Source organism: Sceloporus undulatus, chromosome 2 (genome assembly GCF_019175285.1).
Source record: "Sceloporus undulatus isolate JIND9_A2432 ecotype Alabama chromosome 2, SceUnd_v1.1, whole genome shotgun sequence".
NCBI lineage: Eukaryota > Metazoa > Chordata > Lepidosauria > Squamata > Phrynosomatidae > Sceloporus > Sceloporus undulatus.
In genome coordinates, this window is record NC_056523.1 from 301,348,843 (window position 1) to 301,371,614 (window position 22,772).

Consider the following 22,772-nt stretch of genomic DNA (forward strand, 5'->3'; position numbering starts at 1 on the left):
TCCATGTCATAGCTTGTCATAACTAGCCAATACTGGCTCAATATTTATTTATTTCAATATTTATACTCTGATCTATATACAAAGATCTCATAGCAGTTTACAGCATGGTTTATTTGAACATTTTAAAACAATAAAAATAACTTTGACTAAGAACATATGTTTTTGCTTGCTGCTGGAATGACAGAACATTGATGCCAAGCCTCTAAGTATTCAATGACTGGGGTGCCACATCAGAAAAGAACTGTTCCACATTCTTCCAGATATTTAGTTGGTTAGTTTATATCCTGCCTTTCTCCCAGTATGGTATCTAAGGCTGTATGTTGAGATACAAAGCCATTTAGGGCTCTGAGGCCTGTTACAGACTGCCAAAATAAAGCTGCTTCAGGTCTCTTTGGAGGTATGCTGTTTAAATGATGCATGCATCCTAAGAATCCGGAAGCTGCACCAAAGCTGCACTCCAGTGCTTAGGAATGGAGTGTGGCTTTGGCATGACCTCCAGACTCTTAGGAGGCCTGAACGTCATTCGCTTCCGGGCACAATACAAGGTGTTGGTTATCACCTATAAAGCCCTAAATGGCTTGGGCCCAGGGTACTTGGAGGACCGCCTCTCTCCATATAGTCCACCCCGCACACTCCGGTCATCCAGGAAGAATTTGCTGAGGATCCCTTCGTCTAAATATGTGTCTACCTCACAGAGAGCTTTTTCTATCTCGGCACCTGGGATCTGGAACACCCTTCCCGAGGAACTCCACGCCGCCACCTCCCTAGACCTCTTTAAAAAGAGATTGAAGACCTTTTTATTTCACCATGCCTTCCCCGACGTCCCTTATTAATGCGATCCTTCCCCTATAATGTACAATATCTTCAAGTATTTTAGCTGGCCTGGTCTTGTTTTAGTGGTTTTACTGTGTAATGTTTTAGTGGTTTTAACTATGTATTGTATATTGTTTATTGTATTTTGTGTTGCTCTGTGTATTGATCTTTTTTGTACACCACTATGATCTAAGTGGAATAGCGGTTTATAAATAAAACGTATTATTATTATTATTATTATTATTATTATTATTACTACTACCAATACTTTCAATTTAGATCAAAGGCATATTTGTACCCACTGCAATTTCTTTAATACTGATATTACTCATATGTGTTTTCTTTATGATGTTCCAATCAGCAGTCCAGTTGCTGCATTTTGCACTACCTGCCAATTCTGAGTCATCTGCAAGGTCAGCCCCATGAAGAGCACTGTACTAAACAAGAAATGATCAGTGCATGTATTACAATGGCTAAGTTATCTCTTTCCAGGAAAGGCTGTAGCTGGCAGACCATTTGAAGCTGGCACCAAGCACTCCAAGTGATGGAGTCCAGTTGGGCCTCCAGTGACAGTGATGGATGAATATTGCATAGGTCCCCAATTGCTAAGTAGTTGGATGCTGGGAAGAGCACTTGAGACATTCTGCATTCATAGGAAGTGCTCTACCAATAAGCGATGGGGTCCTTTTCCCTTCTCAGGACCATGGCTACTCTTTGTAGAATGAAGTGGATGCCTCAGAAAGCAGATGCTGAGTGATAGTAGCAATGTGGTGAAGGAGATGGTTGTCATCACACAGTTGCTCTGAGCCCTATAAATTTACCAGATGCCATTCACAGTGTTCAGGGTGGATTCTTCTGCCAGTCACCTTGATTGTGTTTTGTTTTTTAACAGAATGGGGGAATGACTCTTTAAACTTGGAAAGTTGAGGGAAGTGAAAAACAGACATGTGATAATTTGTATAATATGTATAATTAATTTTTGTTTGTAACATTTGGGTTTTAGTTTGGTTCATAGCAGAACTACTCATAATAAGATGATTCAACAAAAAAGGCAGGAAGTCAACTGATTTCAGTTGGAATACTGTAAATATGACCTTAATACAATGCATTGGCACGGAGTTTTACTCCAAACCGCTATCTCTGTAATTGCTTTTGGTGTGCAAGATAGCTTCAGGCATGAGCTTTTATAGGAATTTCCATAGTAAGCCAAAGATAATTATAAGCAAACTGTCCTTGATGCATTTTTGAAGGAGGGGTTGCTCTGCTTTCTGCCACATTAAAGGAGTAATATTTATTCCAGCGCTTCCAACTATGCTCTGCTTGGCTTGCAGTAATGCCTGAGATTTTTCCTCTCCCTTTGACTTAGAAAATTTCTTGCACAGCTTTGATTGATTGGATTCACCTGGATTCATTGGGCTTTCTTGTAGTCTTCATTTTCTTCCTGGTAAAAAGACATAAACGTTTCACTCTAAAATACTGAAAGGAGCGAGTCATAGTGTTTTAGTTTATATCTGCTTATTCTCATGTCTGCTTTAGATATTATACCAGAGTCACTAATCTTGATCTTGCAATTTACATATGGTCAGGATTATAGGTTACAGAACTTACCCAAGCCATGTTGTTTCCTGAGGCAGAGTATCAAATATTCTTCCTGGTCCCCTTGAACCACATCAAGGTGCACAGCACCAGGGTCAGCCAAAGTATGGTAGAACATGAGACAGAAATGCACTTGTCCTCAACCTTGATAGTAAACAACAACAACAACAACAAAAACCCAGCAACAATAAGAATAATATAAGTAGTAATCTGCTGCTCTTGCCTGATATCCCAAATCTCCTACAAGTGGCTTCCTCACTCTGCCTAATAATAGGGCAGATCCTGTTATGGAGTGCTTCCAAATGTTAATAGTGCTGCTATTGTACCATTTCCCCCCTACTGAACAGATTTTGTGTGTTTGTGTGTGTGTGTGTGTGTGTGTATGTATGTGATAAGAAAAAAGTTAGAAGTGGTGGAAAAACACATGAGGGTTATAAATGGAAGATGACAGTGTCTGTGGCCTCTGTAAGTCTGTAAATGAGGAAGAACTATTTCACAACAAAGACTTTATCTGTAAGAAACATACTAAGATATGCAAACAGAAACCACTTTAATACTATGTGAATGTTCCTTTGGAACTTGTAGTATTCAGCTCTAGACTGAACTTGGTTTCCCTCTCTGAAAATGTGTGAGGGCTAGTTTTTGGAGATTATCACACACAGACAGGATAGGAATGGGATCGTTCTCCTCTCCTTATCCCATGATAAATCCATCCATGACTGCATAGTGGGAAAGGCTTCCAAATCGTGGCGCTGATCGTGCCATTAACTTGTCATTAAAGCGGCATTGCAAGAACGTGAATGTTAATGCAAAATGCCAGTCAATATCACTTTAATGACAGGTTAATGATAAGATCTGCATGAAATATCACTTTAATGACAGGTTAATGATAAGATCTGCATGATGTCATCTGAAAGTCTTTTCTGTAATCGTGGTCAGTTGCGCTTTTTGTATGGGTTAATTACGGGATCTGCCCAACGTCGTCTGAAAATCCTTCGTGTGATCACGTGGGAAGGACCAGGCAAGAACAGGACAAGGATGGGACAACCCCCGTGCGATAGTATCTTTTGACAGCATGAGACATCAGAAGTTTGTTTTCTGGTAGTACGTGCAGTCAGTGAATAGAGCATCCTCATAGAATGGTAGTCTGCACAGATGGTTTACAAATGCTTGTTTGGGTTACCATAAAGGTCTTGTGGTTTTAATAACATAAGACATGCAGTGGGTTCTACTTTCTCTTCCTCCTCCTCTGCCTGATAAAACATCACCTGCTGAATGTCTCTCTGTGATAAAGTCTCCTTAATTCAGTCCTGGGTCCTAAATGCCCTCAACACAAAATTCTAACTGAATAAGATTGCAGTCCAGGTACCCCCATTATATTGTTTTTTTAGAACTGCAGATGCTGAGATTCTGACCTCAGCATGATTTAGGGTCCCCAGTCAACCTAATATTGGGCTGTTTGGAGTCCTCAGATACCAGATTCTGTAATGTTCACACTACACAATTATAGTACTGTTATTCCATTTTAACTGCCATAGTTTCATCCTGTGGAATCCTGGGGTTTGTAGTTAGGTGAGGAACTAGACCTAGATCTTTTTTATTTTAGGTACACACACACACACACACAGAGAGAGAGAGAGAGAGAGAATAATAAATAACTAGTAATATGTAAAAAGAACATTTAAAAAAGGAACAAAGAAGTAAAAAGGCAGATAAAAATACAGTGGACCCTAGATTTACATGAGGGGTCTGGAACAGCTTAAAGGAAAGATCTCAAGTCCCATTGCTTTCAATGGCAGTGTGTTCCTGCGTGCTGCACGTGCTCCATGGACACATGCACCATTCATCTAACTTGAACCCGCCATCTGCAGGACATCAAGTCTGTGTTTCGGGAGCCCCCCTGGCTCGGGTGCACTGTAAAGAGAAATAAAAGGGAAAAAACAACTTAAGAAAGATACAAGTGACTTCCAATCTTCTCAGTATTATTATTAATCTTTATTTATATAGCGCTGTAGATTTACACAGCGCTGTACATACAATTAAAAAATCGATAAAAATAAAACCTGCCAATGGCGTACATTCTACAGGATAATAACAAAATACATATAAAACAATAGATAATAATACAAGATAGCATTAGATAAAATAAGCAAGCAATAAATTAAAAACATTGAATATCCCATATCAAAGCAAATATGTTATGAATATATTAAATTAAATCTTTTACAATTAAAGATATAGTTCCTAACTGAAAGTCAATCAAACATTAATATGTAGGCCCCAAAGAAGGAAGGCTTGCTGTGGCGAGGCCTCCTTCAGCGACTCTGCCACCCGCGATGGAGCTGAGGGGCCTAGCCGGCCAACTAGGCCCCAAAGAAGGAGGCCTTGCTGCGGTGAGGCATCCTTCAGCAGCTCTGCCACCTGCGAGGGACCCGCGAAGGGCTTAGCCGGGCAGCTGGGCCCTCTACAGAGAGGCTGCTGTGCCAAGGAGTCCTCCAGCGGCCTCCTCCAGCAGCGGCAGATGCGTCTCACAGGTCGGTACAGATGTATTTTTCATTACATCTGTTGTTGTGTACCTTCTGTCTAGTGTCAAAATCTCATTGATTTCTTTTTTGTAAATAATGATTTATATTAATTTTTTAAAAAAATTATTAATGTTTCTGGCTTTTAGCTGGTTGTGTCCTCCATTTTTCTTGAATGTCCTATATTTTGGGGCAAATTTTGTCTTACATTTTTTCTATGTTTTGCCCCAGTTTGGTTGTAGCAAATTATGGCAACCCTATGCAATTCACACACACTTAGCCCCAGAAATGCTGATAGGCTCACCTTAGGGTTGCTTAGTTCAGAAACAACTTGAAACACACAACAACAACCACAGCAATAGCAGCAGCAGCAGCAACAAGCCTAGCATTGACTGTGTCTCCCAATCAATCTCAAAAATAAGAAAAAAAAAAGGGGGGGGGTTAGTTACTATAACTTTCCCTAACATCTTCGTTATACAGTCTCACTCAAGTTCATATCTCTTCCAGACATCTAAACACAAACTGGTAAACATCAGTTTTGTAAATTATTTCTGAAATCAACAGACTTTGTTTTTTAATTTGATTCTTTACCTATATGCCACAAATAATAAAGCCCTTATTGAAATCTTAAATCAATCTCATATGACAAGTCTCATAATAACAAATTAACAAGAGCTAAGAGCACTCGAGTTAAATCTAAATGCCTCTCCCTAAACTGCACATCCTAGAATTTCATGTGATGTTGTCATGGCAGTTAAAGTGAAATGTAGCATTATAATTGTGTAGTGTGAATGAACCGTAGGTCTTCCCATGACTCATGGCTCCCTAATCATCAGTCCTAGGCACCTAGGGAAACACAACATTTTTTAAATGCTAAGTAACTGTAATTGTAAGCCCAGAACACGGGATAACTATGATGGGTCCCCCCCCCCACCAGTTAGTAACTTGTGTGCTCTCTTAAGTAATGAGCCTGTAATAAGGAGAATGTTTTTCATTCTGCTCAGAGTGGCATATTATACCCTTTATCTTCACAGCAATCCTTGAAGAAGATGCAGAGCTTTGAAAAGTCACTTATTGATTACAACATCTAGAACTCCGTAGCTCTCCGATTAATAGTTGTACTGACTGGGGGACCGGGGGGGGGTGAGGTCGTTCTGGGAGCTGCAGTCCAGAAATATAACTTTTCCAAACTCTAGGGATATGGTTAGGTTAAACTGAGAAAGCAAAGCTGATGAACAAATGCCAGTACTTCTGCAAGTGTCCAAATCAAAATGCATTTAACTCACCAAGATTAGATATTGCTACTACAAGGCTCTACTAGCTATTTAAAGACAGTAAAATGATTTACTGTGTCATTTTTCCCCATTTCAAACAATGACCTAGTTTTAAAAAATATTTTCTTTTGAGTTTCTTTATTCTTACTGTCTTTTCTGTACATTTGGATGAATTCTTCTTTGGCCTCTTTGACCCATTGCGTAATTGCCATCTGTTCAGCATATGACACAGCAGCAAATAACTTTTACTTCTTAATCATAGATCTTATTTTTGGCAAATAAATTATATTCTACTGCATCAATATAGATCAGTGTTGTTGTTTTGATTTGTCCCATTTTTGTCTCATTTTTAGATGAGACATTACTGCTTTATAATCACAGGTTAATTAATAAGTTACTTAATAGCTCCTGTTTGGTTTGTTTCTTTAAATAATAGCCATAATAGGCAGAACCCATTTTTATCAGTAAGAAAGAGCATATTGTTCAGTCCTTTCTGGATCTTACTACTTCAGGTAGAAAGAGAAATTGGAAAAAAATGAATTCTGGATATTTCCCCATTTGAAACATGAAACAATAAACCCTGTTGGAAAGAGATAGTTCACTGAAGATAAAACTAAATTAATTTCTCTCTGTTACGCTAACTTTCCATGTGCTTTTGACACACTGGAACATTCAGATATGCAATCTCCCATTTGAAACTGCACACTTTGATTAACTGTATCCTATTTCCTGCATGTTCAGACAAGATTTGTTTTCGCAAAATTACAAAACTGAGACTGTTCAACTTATGTTGTTATCCTCATCTTAAAACTTAAGCAAGTAAAAACAGCTTGCTGCATACTTCAGAGCAGTAGCTAGGAGCCTGGTTGTTGTTTTTCCCCCTGTAATGAGCCAATTTTTATTGGTGGAAACTACAGAGAGCTGCATGGTAGTGGTGGATGAGAGCAGAGCCAACAGTGGCGATGTCCATCCCCCTTTCCCCTTGTGGTGTCTCTTCTATCCCTCTCCCCGGGACAGAGAAAAACCACTCTTGTTAGAAGTCTGAACTGGTCCTTTGTAAAGAGTTTTTGAAATTAGACAGTGGGCTTCATATGTCCATAGGAATTGTTCATCTCTGCTTTGAGAGTGTGGGCGGGGCAGGTGGGGCCGGCTGCATCCTGGGTATCTAGCTTAGGAAACTGACTCCTCGTGAGTAACAAACTTGCACAGGCGAGGGTGCTTGCAACAGAAACTTTAATAATGCCCAGTCAACACAACTTGCAACTTAGTCCCAAGCTCTTCTCACAAACATAAACTTTCAACCACCTCCGGTCTGGCCCCTGGGGAGTCTCCTCTCACATCCCCTCTGCCCTTCAGCTGGATCCTTGTGGCTTGCCGCCGACCTTCGGCATTCCCTTCGGTACTTCTCCAGCGGCTCCCTCTCGGCATTCTCTATTTCCTTTGGTTTTGGGCCTTGTTCCCAACACTCGCCCTTCGGGTCCCACCACTCGCCTTCCAGACTACCTCTTTCCTGCTGCCTCCAGTCTCCTTCTCCAGGGTAAACAAAGTCTCTTTCCAGTCTGGGGTCTCTTAGTTGGTTCTCCTTGTGCAGCCCCAGTTGCTGCACCCCGTGTCTCCCTTGAAGGGAAACAGGTATAGCCTTTCATCGAGGGCTATGGGTTACCTGGGCTGTCCCTTCCCCGACCGCCACTCCACAACCCCCTCTTCCGCATCTCTCTTCCCCCGCACGCCTCTCCTCCGGACTACTTATAACCCCCTGGACCACACCTCTTCTTCTGGCTCCTCCCCCAACTCCTCCTCCTTCTCCTGTGCCACCTGACCCTCTTCACCCCTCCCAACTCCCTCAGCTGCCCCTGCTTTACTACAGAGAGCACTCAAGAAAATCAGTGTGTAGGTCCAGGTATTGGATGAACCAAGGAATGTGGGGTGCAAACTTTTTCACATAATTTTTTTATGCTGTATTTCATCTGTGCAAAACCAACCATACCATATATATCTAAATTTATTCATAGTTGTCTTCCCTCTTGCAGTGCAATCCATTTTGTTATTGTTGTTACATGCCTCTGACTCCAACTTATGATAACATAGGGTTCTCTTGACAAGATCTATTCAAAGGACATTTGCCATGGCCTTCCTTTGAGTCTGACAGAATGTGACTTTCCTAAGATCATTCAGTGGCTTTCCGTGGCTGAGTAGGAATTCATACCCTGGTCTCCCAGAGTTCTAGTCCAACATGCAAAGTGCACCATGGCAGCTCTCAATCAATTGCATTACACAGGATAAATATAGAGTACAAACTTGCATAAGTTATTCTTCTAAGGAGACAAGTATTGATAGCCCCTTGTGCTCACTTGCTCATGGGTTAACTGAAAAATCACATGTTAACAACCCCTTCCTGTGCAAAATGCAGTGCAGTTCACTTCTGGCTCAGTCTGGACCAGACTCAGCCCATCCTTAGTGAACAAAATGTTTACTAGTTGTAAAAAGATAAAGGTTTTCCATTTGGCATGATTGTCAAGTTGTGTCTGACTGAAGGGAGTGGTGCTCATCTGTGTTAACTTAGCCGAGGGACTCCATGCTCATGCGGTCAGCATGACTGCATGGAAGGCTGTTACCTTCCCACCAAAGTGGTACCTATTTATCTACTTGTACTTTTACATGCTTTTGAACTGCTAGGTTGGCAGAAGCTGGGACTAATGATGGGAGCTCACTCCATCAAGCAGTGCTTGGGTTTCAAACTGCCAACCTACCAATGTTGTGATCATCAGAGTCAATGGTGTACTAGTTGTCCTAGTTGTACTGAAGCAGATTTTTTTTGAGCTTGAAATAGAATGGATATGCAGGGCAGGGAGTGCATGAATGAAGCTGAGGGCACTACCATTATACCTCAGCAAGAGAAAATTAAACTGTGAGATAAGATATATCAGGTACAGCTCTGTTTAGGTTGTGTCTGAGGAGAAAATAGAGTTCCAGTAAAATTATTTCCACATAATGTATTACATTGGACCCTTGACATCCACAGAGGTTTGGTTTCAGGACCCCCTGTGGATACAAAAATCCATGTATGTCCAAGTGCTATTAAATATAATGGCATAGTAAAATGGTGTCTGTTATATAAAATATTCAAAATCAAGGTTTGCTTTTTGGAGTGTGTGTGTGTGTGTGTGTGTGTGTGTGAATACTTTCAAACTGTGCATGGTTGAATCTGTAGATAAAGAATCTGTGGATATGCAGGGTCAACTGCACTTTGAAAGCACATGAAGTTTAGTGGTGGATGCGACAGTCAGGAGCACCTGTTATCAGCTTCGGTTGATACGCCAGCTGCACCCCTTCCTTGAGCCGGGAGACCTTGAAACAGTACTACACGCACTGGTTAGCTCTCTATTGAACTTCTGTAATGCGCTCTGCATGGGGCTACCCTTGTGCCAAGTTTGGAAACTTCAGCTTGTACAAAATATGGCAGCCAGATTGATCACGGGTACTTCTCATAATGATCATATAACACCAGTTTTGAAGTCCCTCCACTGGCTGCCAATCCGTTTCCGGGCAAGGTACAAGGTGTTGGTGATTACCTTTAAAGCCCTACATGGCTTGGGTCCAAGATACTTAAGGGAAAGCCTTCTTCCATACTGTAGGTCCCACACACTAAGGTCCTCTGTGAAGAACTTACTACAGTCTAAAAGATATAGATCCATGATGGCGAACCCGTGGCACAGGGCGCGGTTTCACCAGGCACAGGGGGCGAGGGAGAAGGCAGAACAGGCATGTGCCCGTTCCGCGTCCTCCCTGCCATTTTTGGGCCTCCCGCTGTCTGAGACAGCGGGAAGCCAGAAAATAGCACCTGGGAGGAGTAGACAGAGGTGCGTCTGTCTCCTCCTCCCAACCCTGTTCCCTCCCGGCTTGCCTTGGCTCGCCAGGAATGGGCTCCACGGAGCCCTTTCCAGGTGAGTGAAGGCCAAGGAGGAGGCGGCTGGGACGCGTGCCCAGCCGCCTCCTCCTCCTCCCCGGCTTGGGAGGAAGCCTTGGCCTGCTCCCAGGCCGGGAAGGGGCGCGGTGGCTGCTTGGCATCGCGGCGATTGCCGCGGTGTAAGCCCGAGGGCAGGGAACCGTCCAATTAAAAAGATTGTATGTACAGCGCTGTGTAAATTTACAGCGCTTTATAAATAAAGCTTAATAATAATAATAATAATAATAATAATAATAAGGGGCCTCCTCCTCCTCCCTGGCTTGGGAGGAAGCCTCGGCCTGCTCCCAGGCTGGGAAGGGGCGCGGGGACTGCTTGGCATCGTGGTGATCGCCGCAGTGCCAAGGGGCTGCCTCCTCCTCCCCGGCTTGGGAGGAAGCCTCGGCCTACTCCCAGGCCGGGAAGGGGTGCGGGGGCCGCTTGGCATCGCGGCGATTGCTGCGATGCGAAGGGGCCTCCTCCTCCTCCCTGGCTTGGGAGGAAGCCTCAGCCAGCTCCTAGGCTGGGAAGGGGCACGGGGGCCGCCTGTCATTGTGGCCATTGCCGCGGTGCCAAGCGGCCTCCTCCTCCTCCCGGCTTGCCTTGGCTCGCCGGGAAAGGGCTCCGCGGAGCCCTTTCCCGGCAAGCAAAGGCCAAGGAGGAGGAGGCTGGGACACGTGCCCAGCTGCCTCCTCCTCCTCCCGGCTTGCCTTCACTCGCTGGGAAAGGGCTCTGCGGAGCCCTTTCCCGGCGAGTGAAGGAAGGGCGAGGGCCCTTTTGCTGGCCTCTGACGGCCCCAGGAGGGACCCTCAGGGGCTGGCAAACGCCAGGGGAGGAGCCAGAGGCTCCCTCTCTCTGAAAAGGGGGTGGAAGCCCCACCCCCTGGAGGGTGGAAGCCCCGCCCCCGGCACGCGACCTTAAAAAGGTTCGCCATCACTGATATAGACTAACTTCAGTCACCCAGAGGGCCTTTTTCACCGCTGCTCTGAAGCTATTTCTACTCTTACAGCCTTTAAGAAAGTTCTTAAGATGGATCTCTTCGGTAGGCTTTCCCAACCTAGCTTCCCCTCCCAAAATACGAATAACTTAAAATATGGTTGTCGTTGATCCCTCTCTCTATCCACCCAATTTCTCCTCAATTTTTTAGCTAATTGTATTTTAATGCTTTTATATTGTGATTATTTTAACACGGTTGGTTTAGAACTGGGATGGGGGTTGGGAAAGGGTTTAATTTTGAATTTTATTGTAATTTTGATGTATTTTTACTGTTGTAACCTGCCCTGATTCTGTGTGATTTGGCGGGCTATCAATCTATTATTATTATTATTATTATTATTATTATTATTATTATTATAGTGTATGTATTACATTTATGTTATGGATGCAAATGTAATTGACAAAAATAATTTTTCACTATTATTATGAAAATCCTATTAGAAGTGGCCTATGGTAATGGCATCTGAAGTCATTTTATAGCTGTAACCTTGCCTATACATGCTTTTACTTGAAGATGTTTAAAGCTGCAAGTCTATGGCGGGGTACAGACCGCCGCATTGCGGCGGTCTGCTGCCGCCGCCAGTAAGTCCACAGGGGAGCCGGAGCCTTCAGACGGCCCGACTCCCGCGCGGACCGAAAAAAGAAGCTCCAAAATGGAGCTTCTTTTTTCGTCGCGTTTGCGACGTAGCGAGGCGCCAGGGGCGCGCTCGCTACGTCAGCAGCGGCGCGACGCGTACGGACGCTAAGCGTCCGATACGCAAAGATGGCGCCGGCCATGTAGAAGGGCCGGCGCCATCTTGTACGGACGGAGTCCGTACTAGGCCATGGGGCGTCTAAAAGAGACGCCCCTTTTTTAAAATGGGACGTCCTCCGGACGTCCCAAATGGCGGTGCAGAAAGCACCTATGTATATATATTTGAGAGTAAGTCCCATTAGACTCATTGGAAATTATTTCTGAGTGAGGATGGATAGGACTGCATCACATGTGAGTGACTTCAGTGTGATACTGCATTGTGATACTGGTGGCTCAGTGGTTAAATGCCAGTACTGTAGCCACTCGCTCACAAACCACAAGGTTGTGAGTTCAATCCCAGCCGGGAGCTCCAGGTTGACTCAGCCTTGGATCCTTCTGAGGTTGCTAAAATGAGTACCCAGCTTATTCGGGGCAATTAGCTTACAGTTGTAAACTGCTCAGAAACTGCTTAGTGCGGTATGAAGCAGTATATAAATTAAGCTGCTGCTATGTTAAGCAATTGTGTGCTCAAGAACAGGGCTGAGAGGGAAGATTTGAGTGGAAAAAAGGAAATACCAGCTTTAGTGACAATATTAATGCAACTCTACCTTGTTGTCATGATTACTCAAGGTTCCAGGAAAACAATTACATCCCACAATTTGAAAGCTGTCACCAATGATATGGTTGAGGCAGAAAACAGAACAATATTTTTTACTGTTACAAATTCTGTGAAACTTGGAAGGCTCATCAGTGTGAACTCTGGTAACAGCACACAGGATATTTCAAGTTTTACGCAACTGATGGTAAGAGTCTGTTTTACTATGGGCGGTGGTAACATGCCTTTATTACAGAATATGTCTTAATTGTGTCTCTCCTCTACAAACATGTTGGAGGGAATATGACAGGATTTGTTGTATGGCTTGCATTTGATAAATATGAACAGAAGTTAGCTATGGGTCATATTATACAGTGTGCTGTGTACATAGTATGGCATGGGTTGGGTTAAAGTCAACATTTACTGAACCTCAGAAAGAAAAGAGAGTGGAAAATCCTGAGAAATTAAGTCATCAAAGATATAAAAACAGGTTTGTGTTTGTTATGAAACACAATTACAAGTGTGTATGTTTGTAGTCCCTGTGAATTCACTAGTAGCAAACTAAATTACTCTAGAGGCACCTGATCCCATCGGAAGTTAAGCAAGGTTACTACTTGGCTGACAGGCCACCAAGAAATACCAAGAAATGCTGTAGGCTATGTTTCAGAAGAAGGAACAGGCAAAACTACATCTTAGTATTTCTTGCCTAAGAAAACCCTGTAAAATTAACGGGTTTAAGTGACTTGAAGGCATGCACACACACACACACAAAGCCCTATGCATGTTTATACAAAACTAAATCCCACTGTTTTAAGTGGGACTTGCTTCCAATATGTATGCGTAAGAGTTCAGCCACTCTTTTTAAAAAATAAACCTCCCTACACCCTGCACCTCATAGTATAGTATTACATTAAACATAACATTTAATTCTCTGAAGATGCCAGCCACAGATGCTGGCGAAATGTCAGGAAGAAACTCTTCTAGAACATGGCCACATAGCCCAAAAAACCCACAAAAATCTATATAACATTAAATAATGATACACGTTTTAATCAGTCAATTAAATTTTCAGGGAAAGCGGTAATTCTTTTAAAAAGAGTATCATTAATTTTAGTTTTTTAAAAAAAATAATGTGATGTATCACATCTTATTTTATTTATTATTTTATTCATTTATCCTGCATATTATTCACAATAATGGAACTCAAGAGGGCTTAGAGAAGCATTTGTCTACTTTCTTTTTTACAGGAAGGTCTCTTCTAATCTCCAGTTTGTATAAGTAGATATGCTAAAGATAATTGTAAAAGCAATTACAAATATGCTTTGATCAAAGTTAATCAAGCAGTTTTACTTAATGAATCAACTAAATGTTGCAACTGATAATAATACTTATTGCAGGGCATTGTAAAGGTGACTCTTAATAGGAACATTAAATTGTTCACATATAACTTGCCTTGTAACTATAGTTGTCTGCTTTGGAATTAGGGTGGAATCCAGAGGGGATCATGCCATGGATGGAATTGCTTCCATTATCACTAAGGCCCTTTCCAGAAGGGCACCCTAGTACGTACTCCGTACATACTAGAGTTGCCCGAGGGCGTCTCTTTCACACGCCCCCAACCCTAGTATGTACACAGTACGTACAAAATGGCGGTGCCCATTCTACATGGGCGCCACCATTAGGACGTCACGGCCGCACCACCTCCAAACAGGACATCATGGATGTGATGTCCTGGCGCCACGGAAGGGCTCCTTCCTTCATTTGTGTCGCTGGCGCAGCCTTTACACAGCTGTGTCAGTGACACAAAAGAGAAAGGGGCCAAGCAGAACCTTTCTCTTTTCCCCCGCCTCTGTCGGGGTGTCCTTGGGGCTTGAAGCGGCCTGGAAAAGCGGCAGATCGGGGCCTCAGGACTGCTGCTGTGGCAGCTGAGGCCCCGCTCCATCGGGGAAAGGGGTGGGTACAGGTAAACCCCCTAAGTTTGGTTATCTTTGTGCAATTGGGGGGCAATTTTCTGATCCAAGGATGCTCAAGGAAGTGGCAAATGGACTGGGAAAAATTCCTGAAAAACAAACAAACAAATGAATGTAACAGTAGCCCACTTCTGGTTTTAAAAAATGATGTTTCAAAAACATTAAATAGTGCTGGGGACATGTCCTGCAACTCTTCCACTCCTGGAAGCTTCTTTTTCTCTTTACTCTCAAGACCTCCTCCCCACCCCACTGATCCCTCAAAACTTTCTCTGGAGATCCTTTAGAGCAGATTTTCAGGAAGGCTGCAGAGGGAAGAAAAAGACAACACTATCATACTAGTTGCCTCTGCTTAATACAGTGTTAGATTTAGGTCATAATTGGAAGCTATGGTTAATTGAACCAGAAAATATCAGAATTCAATTATGTTGAGAATGGAGGAGAACAAGGGATGGTGTGAGGATGGAGTGGAGATCAGGGAAGTTTATAAAAACTGTCCCAGAATCCCCCTAAATAGTATTCTGGGAGCTGTAAATAGCTCTGGGCCATAACATATTGGCCCAGGATTTGAGAGTGAATGGGTACAATGCATGTCCTATACTTTAAATATTTTAAATCAAGCGTGATGAATGTGAGCCTCTCCAGATGTTGAGTTGCAGTTCCCAGCATTCTTTATCAGGGTTTCTGGAAGTTGGGGATCAACAATATTTTGAGGACCATGCAATTCCCACCCCTGTCCTAAATCCACTTGCTAGTCCAAATACAGTAGATCAAATGAATTAATTGTTAATTAGTAAATTAATACATCGATACATCTTACTGATGTAATGGGTCTACTTGAGTTGGGATGAGTAATTGTATTTGAACCCAGGTATTATTATGTGCTTTAATGTAACATTGGTTAAAACACAGTTGCTTTGTACTTATCATCAAACCTTTTTTCAGTTTAAAAAACACTATCACATTTCCATATTCATGTTGAAGACAGTAGAAGGAACTCAGTACTCACATTACAGTCCCAGTCTGTTCAGACTGTTACAGTTTGTACCTTGTTAAAAAAAATAAAGCTTAAGTTGCTAGGGAAACATTCCCAACATGTTCATTTGAAAGGAGTGTCCTTAAATGACGACACGAGAACCCAAAATGTCTGCACACTCACTCTGGGTTTCCTGTTTCCTTATTTGGTCCGTTAACCTCTAGGCCTTGAAGCAAGCAGATTACAGAAGCAGAAAGCAAGAAAGCATAAGTTCAGCCATATTTATGTCCCTCTCAAAGTCATAAGATAAAACCATGATCTGAAAATAAAAAACACCTCGCTTCTGAATTTCCTCCCTTATTAACAGTGTTTATAAGACTAGATTAAAAGGTGTTCAAATGACCACTTGTTAAGCAACCTTTAGCAAATGTGTTAACTAGCATGAGGATAAATCTCTTGGATTACACTCAGAATTAAGGTTTTGTGGTTGCGGAGTTCCCACAGTACATTTACAGGATTATAGGTTTTAACCCTGAGGTTTGGCCAAAGTCCATATGAAGTCATTCTCTTCTGTAGGCCAAAGATTTAGCTGAAACTGTATTCAGGACTCATTTTGCTGTCGTAACTGAGCGTTCATTTCTGTTTTCTTTTGGAAAGGTGGATAAAGGGATGGTCATCTATGAACATGGAAATAAGGAAACAGTTGATTGGGATACCCAAGATTATTTTACATTTACCATGTCCTCCCCACCAGCTGTCCTGGGCCCTCAAGTGTTTCACATTAATATATCTTATGGAATTAAAGGACATGGTCAAAGTAGTCAGCTACTGGCAAACACAGGTAAAACAAATAACCCTTTTCAGTTGCATTGCATCTCATCTCTCTTCAAAGAGTTCAAGGCTGCCCAAATGGAGCTATCTTTTTTTAGCCTCACAACAACCGTGAGAGGTAGGCTAGGTTGAAAGAAAGTGATTTACATGCACACTACAGAATTATAGCACTATTATTCTATTTTAACTTACTTGGTTCCATCTTATAGCGTTGTGAGATGGGTAGTTTAGGGGGGAGACACAATTGTCAGCCAGCATCAAACTACAAACCCCAGGATTCCAGGATAGAATGGAACCATTGTGGTTAAAGTGGAATAATAGTGCTATAATTCTGTAGTGTGAGTGGGCCTCAACTCTATTTTCAACCATGTATTTGTCCATTAAATCACACTGGTTCTCATCTTTACTGTCTTTCTTATGCACAAATGTGTAAAAATGTTTTTCCCATTACATTTAATTGGCAAACTGGTTTTTATAAAAAATAAATAAACATCAGTTCCCAACATTACTCAAAACCCACCTTCTTTCTCTCATTTGGTCTCTCCCCACCACCCCATTTCCATTCAGAAAAAAAAACCCTACACAGTGTTAATCCATTGATGTTATTCTGAAAAGCAAGTGGACCTTGCCTTTGATAGATACAAACTCAGTGGGTTGTTGTGTTTTCATTTTCATTACAATAATAGGCACAGAGTTAGTTAGGACTGGCTCTATCATTAGATAGAGCAGTGGTGGCTAACATTTGGTCTTCAGCATTTTTTGAACCCCAGCAAATGTTCACAGGCCACACTCAGCATGGCCAGTGATAAGAGATTGTGGGACTTGTAGACCAACATATCTGAAGGTCCAAGGTTCCCCATCTCTGAACCTTAGTGAGGCAGCTGCTTCAGATAGGAGATGCCCACGGAGTGGTCTTACCACCCTCTACACCTGTTTCCTCCCAGGTTCCTGCTCTGTAGTACACTAAGGGGATGGTGTGTTATCAGTTGCCAATGTTTAGCTATTAAAACGATTGAATTATGTATATGGAAGGGGATGTCATCTTGTTCTTTGCTTCAGACAGGAAAATGTCTTGACACAGTCTTCTGATTTTTTTAAAATCATGATTTATTGCTAATGCCACTTAATATCCTCTTTTTACAGGTGCTGTTGTACAGGAGGGAGGCAAAGTTTTAATTGACAAAACTAACCTGGATGGTTCAAACTTGCTCTTCAAATTACCTGAGGCACAGCGTTCTGCATTTGAAGTGTGGTATGAAGTTGTAAAATTGCCCCAACATGGGAGAATTATTGTGGGAGAAAGAAACATTACAAGAGAGAAACCTAATTTCTCCCAGTACATCATAAACAAATTTGGAATCACCTATATGCATGATGATTCTGAAACACTCAGTGATCAGTTCATATTTGCTGTGTGGTTAAACCAGAAGGGCAAGTCTACAACAAAACCTGATTCTGATATTTTAGAAGAGTTATTTAATATCACTGTTGTGCCAGTGAATGACCAAGCTCCAGAACTAAAGACAAAAAGACTACATTTGAATGTTTTACAAGGAGATACAGCAGTTATAGGGTCGGAAAATCTGAAAGTAGAAGACTTAGATAACACTCCAGAAGAAATCAAATACACTATCATAAGTGACCCCCCAAATGGTTATTTAGCATTCTGGGGTCATCCCAATGAATCCATCAAAGATTTCACACAAGCAGATGTTGATGATGGAAGAGTCTTGTTTGTTCAAGATGGAAGTTCTTCATCTGGAGTTTTTTACTTTAGTGTGACAGATGGCAAACACCGTCCACTGTACAAACTCTTTAGCCTTGAAGTTACACTCCTGTCAGTTACCTTAGTCAACCTAACAGAGGTGGTGCTTCCGCAGGGACAGAACACTGCTGCTATTACAAACATACAGCTTTCTGCAGCAACAAATGGGGAAAATACTGAGATCATGTTTGTAGTAACGGAACCCCTCAAATCTGGACATCTACAAATTGGCAATGAACAGGTAACCACATTTCGTCAAAGAGACATAGATGCAGGAAGACTGTCATATTGTATGACAGACCTCACTGCAGTTGGAGATACAGTGGAATTCATGGTGTTCACCTCGGACAGCAATCTAACAAGACAGATTATGAATATTACAGTACAACCCTTTGTGCAAATGGTGCTTGACCTGATCGTTCCAAATGGTATTACCTACAAACTAAAAGCAAGTGATTTGGATACTACAAAATTAGCAAACCTAACAGATAGTATTCCAGAATTTGAAATAATTGTGTCTCCTATTTATGGAAGAGTGTTGAGGAAACCATTGGGGAGTGTTAAAGCTGAAAGATCAGCTGTGTTCACACAGAGTGACCTTGAGAGCGGTGTTGTATTTCTTGAAGCACATGCCAATATGACAGATGTTGATATTCTAAATGATTCTTTCACCTTTATACTCCGAGCAGACAATGTGCAACCTGCTGTAGGTCAATTTCACTATGCCATAGTGCCACATGACCCTTCATTACTCCAGATGTTTGCTTCAGAAGTGCCTCTCTTAACTAGCACAAATATTTTAAAGAGCTATACCATGGCAAAAAATGAACCTCACATCATTCCAAAAAAGGACACACATACTGAAGCACCAGCACAGACACAGTGGCACAACCAAAACCACTGGGTAAAACTGAAAGACAGAGAGAAGGTGTATAGCCAGGAAGTTGCAAGGGATAAATCTGTTTGGGCTGAGACCACAATGAAAACAAGTGGTAAAAGCACCGAAGATCAGTCCCTGCGTAGTAATAACCAGCTGTTCATCATTATACCACTTGCTTCTGTGGCTGTTTTATTTATTGTGACTGCTATTGCTGTTTGCATCTTTCTAATATGTCACAAACCAAAGAAGGCCAAACCTCTCATTGCTGAACATCCACCAACAGCCCTTAGTAGCCCGGGCTTTTCTCCTGAAAGGAGTTTAACTGTTCCGACAGTCACAGTGACACCCCTGTTAAAAGGTACAGGTAAAGCAACAGCTCTCCCATTCTCAACCCTTAGACGGGAACCACTTCAGCCAGTGCCTGTTGCTCCAGTTCCAGCTTTGCGAGCTGCAGAAGGACTTCTGCAAAGCAGCTGGTCCAAACTTGACCCAGATATGATCCAACACTGTCGAACCACCAATCCGACTTTGAAACGCAATCAGTACTGGGTATAGTGTCACCACTGGAGAATGTGCAGACTACCATTGCATTTAACAACTCTAGAAAGTTTATGTATTTTGAAATAATGTATGCATTTCCTGTTTCAAGAGTGGTCAACTTTGGTGCCTCCAGGGGCCATTTTCTGCCCATTGAAACCCAGGGGTGGGGTCACATAGACTGCCAAAAAATGCTCCCAAATGGGGAAAACACATGTCAAACACATGACCAGTAGTCCCATTTCTGGTTTTGAAAAAATTGAATTTTTACAGTGTTATACACTTCAGCGGGATTGTGCAATCTATTTAAAAGGTGAATCACTGCTCCTCCCTGTCAAGGGGAGTTGAGGGTTGTAAAGTAGTCTGACCCTGGATGCAGCCCAAGGCCAACTATGTGCTGCTCTAATTGTTGCACAGTTCAAAGCTTAGAGAAACCAATAGTAAACCTGATGAGTTTTGAACAAGTTCACTGAGGTCTGTCATGGCTAGCCAAGAGCAGCTCTCGGAGGAGGAGGAGGATGAGCCTCCTCCAGAGCAAGAGCTAATTGAGGCTACAACAGGTGCTCATCCTGTTCTGCCAGGTCCCAGCTGTGATCCCCCAGCCCCAGAGGAGGAGGCTCAGCCAGGTCCTAGTGCTAGTGAAATGCCGCCTGTGGTACAACAGCCTAGTGGTGACTGGGAAGGAATCATGTCTGGATGTGCCTACCTATAAACAAAGAAGGGCTGAGAGTGCTTGCAGGCACAGGTCCAGGAGAATTGCAGAGAGGCAATTAGCAAACCAGCTTCAGGGGGCACGGGGGAGAGTTTCCCTTACTTAAGCTGTAGAGAGGCCTCAACTCAGTGCTAGAGTTTATTGCATGATTCTTTGGTGTGATTTCTGCCGGCACTAGCTCCTTGTATCTTGACTCCTTGTTGCTTTGACCTTGGAACGGACTGGACCCTTGTTATCTTCTGGCTGCTTTGATCCTGGACTGATTTGACTACTCTGACTTCTGGTATCCTGACTTCGGCTTGGCTTTCGGATTGCTCTCTAACGCTGACTCCTTGCAAGGTCTGTGGACTGTTTCCACTTGCTGTGCTAAGCCGTTCTTATTGGCATAGACTGGGTGTGCTGGCTGCAGTCTAGGACAAGATCCAACTGAGGTAATCCCTTTATGAACAAAATACAATTGCCTCTCCTTTCTCACGGACTTGAGATCTGCGTTCACAGAGGGGTGACCTCCATTATCCTTGATGGGCCATGCCCCCATGGCGCATACCTCCACATGCTCACGGGGCATGCCCCATTCAGGCCCCCATGGGCTTGTTGCAAGCTGCTGTTTTCGTGGGAGGGGGGGGTCTGGAATGGATCCCCTGTGAAAATGGGGGGTTGACTCTAAGTAGGCAGAAAAACAATGAGCACTGGTGACTAAATACTGTAAAACCACCATATCCCATCTGATCTTGGAAGTTAAGCAGGATAAGATCTAGCTAGTACTTTGATATGAGATTGCCAATGAATATCAGATACTGTAAGGCATATCAGTGATGTTATTAAAGTGACATCATAGCGATCTGTGTTGAGTGACACCCCAGAAGAAAGGTGACACCCAATCAGACATTCATCCTACTTGGGGGGGGGGGAGGGGGAGCATCCCTGGCCCTGCTTCCCCACAGTGATGGTGGTTCCTCATGAGGAGGCACCACCACTGCAAGCAAAGACAATGGCAAGGACCAGCCCTTGTCTCCCTGTGATGGTGGAGATTGCTCTTGAGGAGCTGCCACTGCAAGGAAAGGCAAGGCTGAGCATGCCCAGCCCTGGTTCCCTGCCATAGCAGTAGTTTCTATAGAGGAGACTGCAACCCCTGTGAGGAATGAGAAGGCCAAGCACACCAGTTGATTCCTCACGAGGAGACTGCCACCACCATAGGGAATGTGAAGGCTGAGTGTGCCCAGCTGAGTGCTTCTCCACCACAGCTGCAGTCTCCTTGTGGGGAGGCAGCTGCCACGCTGGCAAAGGAGAAGGGGTGATCATGGTCATGCCCTTCAGCATCCCTGCCTCCTCAACCAAGTGACATCAGTGGGGGCAACAGTGCTGGGATATATTTCAGAGGAAGGAACTGGCAAAATCACCCCATATTCCTTGCATAAGAAAATCCTGTGAAATTCATGGGGTCACCATAAGTCAACAGTTGACTTGAAAGCATACAGTATATGCACACATCCAGTGAGCACTAGACTTTACCAACAGTTGTGTTGTATAGGGGTCGAATTAGACAATATTGGTCTGGTACAGAGGCTGCTCTTTTCTTCTCTGGATTGTTGCCGTGGCAACCACACAGCCACAACAATGATCTGGCCCAAAAAGGCTGTAAGCGCTTTGGGGCGGTGTGGTGAGGTCTTGCATTTAAGCATGCTTTCTTATATGACTGATCATGGGAAAGTAAACACAAGCCTAATTTGCACGTTTTAATGCTAAAGTATGTATCTTTGAGGAAATCCTATTGTGGTAGGGAAAGCAAGTTGATTGTAGGGAATTTGCCCACAGTGCTAAGAACTCACAAGTTGGAATGGAAATGTGAGTGACTGAGCTAGAAATTAATCAGTGAGTTATTTAAGCTTGTGTGTTTTGGGCTTTGTTCTAAATTCAGTTAGAGGATTGGTACAGCCACAGCCCTTGCCATAGACTGATAATCTGAAGCTTCCAGATTTCACAGTACTCTTGTCATGCAACAAATCTTGAAACAAATTTTGTCCTATTCAGCCTTTGTGCCTTTGTCTTGGGTAAAGGGTACAGAACAATGCACAGTGGGTCCACATTGATATCCCTGTGCTTGTCATCTCCTCTCTCCTCTCCTTTCTTGCACTGAGTGAGGAGTCTAAAGAAGATTTTTATTTACACTGAGCTTTAAAACCTTGGAAAACTTAAGTTTTGGACTATAACTCTTAGAATGTATCTGCTGAAACTGTATTGTGGCCTTGCCATCTGGGGGATTCTGGGAACTACGGTCCCTAAAAGTAGCTTTTCCAAGTTTTGATTACATCCTAACTAACCCTATGGTAGTGCTTGTTCCATTATATATTTTTAAGCTTAGAGAGTTCCATGGATAATTATGTATTTCCCCCCCCCCCCAAAAAAAGATATATTTATAGAAAGTTTTTTCTTTTTCTTGAGTGAGCGGGGTGTATGTAATGTTTTTTTTTAAATATATATATATATATATATATATATATATATATATATATATATTTTAAAAATCAAATTTGATACCAGTAATTTTACATTTTGTCTCATATTGTGAGCCTACATGCTATCAAAATATGTGGATGGTTTCCCCCCTAAATAATGGGGATGGTGCTAATCT

General features: G+C 42.7%; 1 protein-coding gene across 1 annotated transcript in view; it reads left to right on the top strand.

Annotated features, from left to right (window-relative positions):
- The window catches only part of LOC121923609 (chondroitin sulfate proteoglycan 4-like), a 33,924-nt gene extending 11,383 nt beyond the window's left edge, over positions 1–22,541 (top strand). Inside the window, exons 6-8 of the mRNA XM_042454166.1 lie at positions 12,508–12,680; positions 16,073–16,256; positions 17,390–22,541. Of these exons, the coding sequence (XP_042310100.1) occupies positions 12,508–12,680; positions 16,073–16,256; positions 17,390–19,446 (2,414 nt within the window). The 3' untranslated portion in view covers positions 19,447–22,541. The remainder of the gene's footprint in view (positions 1–12,507; positions 12,681–16,072; positions 16,257–17,389) is intronic.
- Positions 22,542–22,772: the final 231 nt, after the last annotated feature.